The sequence below is a fragment of the Psammomys obesus genome, unplaced genomic scaffold (assembly GCF_907164565.1).
Source record: "Psammomys obesus unplaced genomic scaffold, mPsaObe1.curated_primary_1811, whole genome shotgun sequence".
NCBI classification, from domain to species: domain Eukaryota; kingdom Metazoa; phylum Chordata; class Mammalia; order Rodentia; family Muridae; genus Psammomys; species Psammomys obesus.
Window position 1 is genome coordinate 776,652 of NW_026590675.1, and position 2,421 is coordinate 779,072.

The following is a 2,421-nucleotide window of genomic DNA, read 5'->3' on the forward strand; positions in this document are numbered from 1 at the left end:
CGCCCTGGAGGAGGCGGCCCCCGCCCGGACCGTAGAGGCGCCGCAGTTTGGGAGGCAGGTGCAGCTCGGCCTCGAACGGGGCGCCGCTGCCCTTGGGAGAGCCTGCGGGGCAAGAGACACCGGTCAGCGTGCTGGCCCGACCCTGTGCACCCCCCCTCACACCCCACTCCACTCCACTCCCCTGCCTCGCAGCTGTTGCGAGCCGGCTACGCCGCCGCCTCTGAACCTCCTATGTTCGAATTCAGCTCCCTCCGGCCCGCTTTTCCTGCTTCCTTCTTCTCTCTCCCTTTACCTTCTTCCCTTCTTCCCTCTGCCCTTGATCTCCCTTTTTCTCTCTTCTGTCCCCCTCTATTTTTCTTTCCTTCTCGGTCTACTTTCCCTCCGCTCTTTTCCTTTCCTTTCCTCCCCTCTTTCGCCTTTACTCTCGTTCCTAGTTTTTGGTTTTTTATTTTCCCCTTTCATGATTCCACTTTCCCTCTCTCATATTTCTTTCTCTTTCTATCCTCTCCGTTTTGGGGAGCGGGGACGAATTTTTTTAAAAAAATAAATTAAAATAAATCGAACAACTTGAAAAAATCAGCCCAACTCTGAAAACTTCGTGCTTGACCTTTGTCAGCTGTTCTGTCACAGGGGCTCCGGGCTAGCAAGAGCGGCGCTGCCCCGCGGGCGACCCCTGCGGGACGAAGCGGCCTGGGCCTCGAAGCCCTGAGCACCCGCCATGCCCCAACAGCCCACAGCGGCCGGAGGCAAGGCTTCCTCGCCCAAAATGGTAAAGAAAAAAAAAACATTCTGGGGAAAATTTAGTAAAAAATGTCTGGAGTGGGGGGCAGGGATGGAGTGCGACAAGCAGAGGCCGCTCCTTCCCTTGGAGAAAGTGCCTGGCACAGGGGCCCTTGCAGGCTAAAAAGGGAAAAGGGAAAAGTCAGGTTTATTTTAGACAGCTCATTCTCAGCCTTTCGTTCCCGTCTTCCAAACAGTGTTGCTGCTGGATCGCCCGTTTTAGGGTTTAAAAGACACCAACACTTCTTTCCTGCAAAGCTTCCGCAAACAGCTCAAGGCGAAACTTTTGAGCATGAGAGGTTCAGGGGACCAAACTACACTTGTTCTGAAAAATTTTTTTTTTTTTTAATTTCAGAAAAGAAAACCCTTTGGACATCTCAACTCTTAAAAAAGTAATAATAATGCGGTAGAAAAAAAAAGTAACACTTAAGTAAGCCACACATTTCACGCATTTCAAAGACCGTAAGTTGTGTTTGGAGAACTTTAGGAAAATGTTTTCTGCAACGCTTGGTTTTTAAAAGGTCACAAATAATGTACACTTTAAAACTAAAAAGAAACATGATGTTGCGTATAAAAAAATCTTCCCAAGGCGAAAGGCCAAAATTCACCTTGCCTGAAGACAAACCCCTCATCGTTCCTTAGCTTTTGGGTTTCCAGCTTTCCATCAAGTTGCTTCGAAAGGCTTTTAAAGAGCACCCTGTGCTTCGTACCTGTCAGCGCTATTCAGGGCACACCCAGGGCCAACAAAAGGGACTTTTAAAGGACTAAACTCTAAGCGTTTAAGAGCCCCACCCTCCGAGCGAAGCTGGGCCTCTGCTTTTTTTCCGGAAGAGGAGGTAGAGACAGTGCCTCCTTAAGGCACGCATCCCCCTGGTTGTCCCCTCTCTTCCCTATGTCTCCAACTTGGCAAGTCCCAGGCTCCTGGTCTCCACATTTCAAACATTTCAAACCGATGCCCAACGTCCTTCTGCAGGTGCCTGACGGGCACAACCTTACCTTGCATGGCCTTTTCCTGGTCAGTGCGGCTGGCCAGCGGGGCAGGCAAGCTCTGTGCGGCTCCCAGAAGCCTCATTTTGCACGGGCTTCTCCGGCCCAGGATGCTGTCGATGCAGTAGGAGGAGAGCAAAGTTGGAGACTTACTCTTGCACTCAGGCCTCTCCGAGCAGCCCTCTTTCTGGTACTGATTGCTCATGGCTAGAGCTTTTTGCCTTAGGCTCAGAGCGCGAACCTCCGGCTGCCTCTTCCTGGCAGGTGGGATGGAGGTGTGCGTTTGGAGGGATGGGGGGCGTGGGGGTGGTTTGGAGGGCGGATTCTAACAGGTATCACTGCGATCTTTGTCCCTCTCTGCCTCCCTCGGGTTCGGGCTTCTACCCTGGCCTCAGCCTGAGTGCGTCCTCTCCGCGCTCAGGACAAGCGGTAACAAGTGTAGTGAGCAGCCGGCGCGGAGCTCTGGAGTCTCTCTGCTCCACGTGCTGAGAGGAGCTCTCTGATTGGCTCTCGGCAGAGGCCGGGCTGCGTCGGCCCGCCGGCAAGGCCCAAAGAGCGAACTGGATTCTGGAGGGGGCAGCGAGGGTGGGGGCAGGGGACTAGCAGCTGGCACGCACCAGAGCCGAACTGCTTTTTCTTTCTTTCTCCCTCCTC

General features: G+C 53.2%; 1 protein-coding gene across 1 annotated transcript in view; it reads right to left on the reverse strand.

The window, feature by feature from the left end:
* Positions 1-2,190, reverse strand: part of Arx (aristaless related homeobox) — a 12,091-nt gene extending 9,901 nt beyond the window's left edge. The window contains exons 1-2 of the mRNA XM_055608250.1: positions 1,777-2,190; positions 4-102 (exon numbers count right to left, since the gene is read on the reverse strand). Coding sequence (XP_055464225.1) covers positions 4-102; positions 1,777-1,972 — 295 coding nt within the window. The 5' untranslated portion in view covers positions 1,973-2,190. The remainder of the gene's footprint in view (positions 1-3; positions 103-1,776) is intronic.
* Positions 2,191-2,421: the final 231 nt, after the last annotated feature.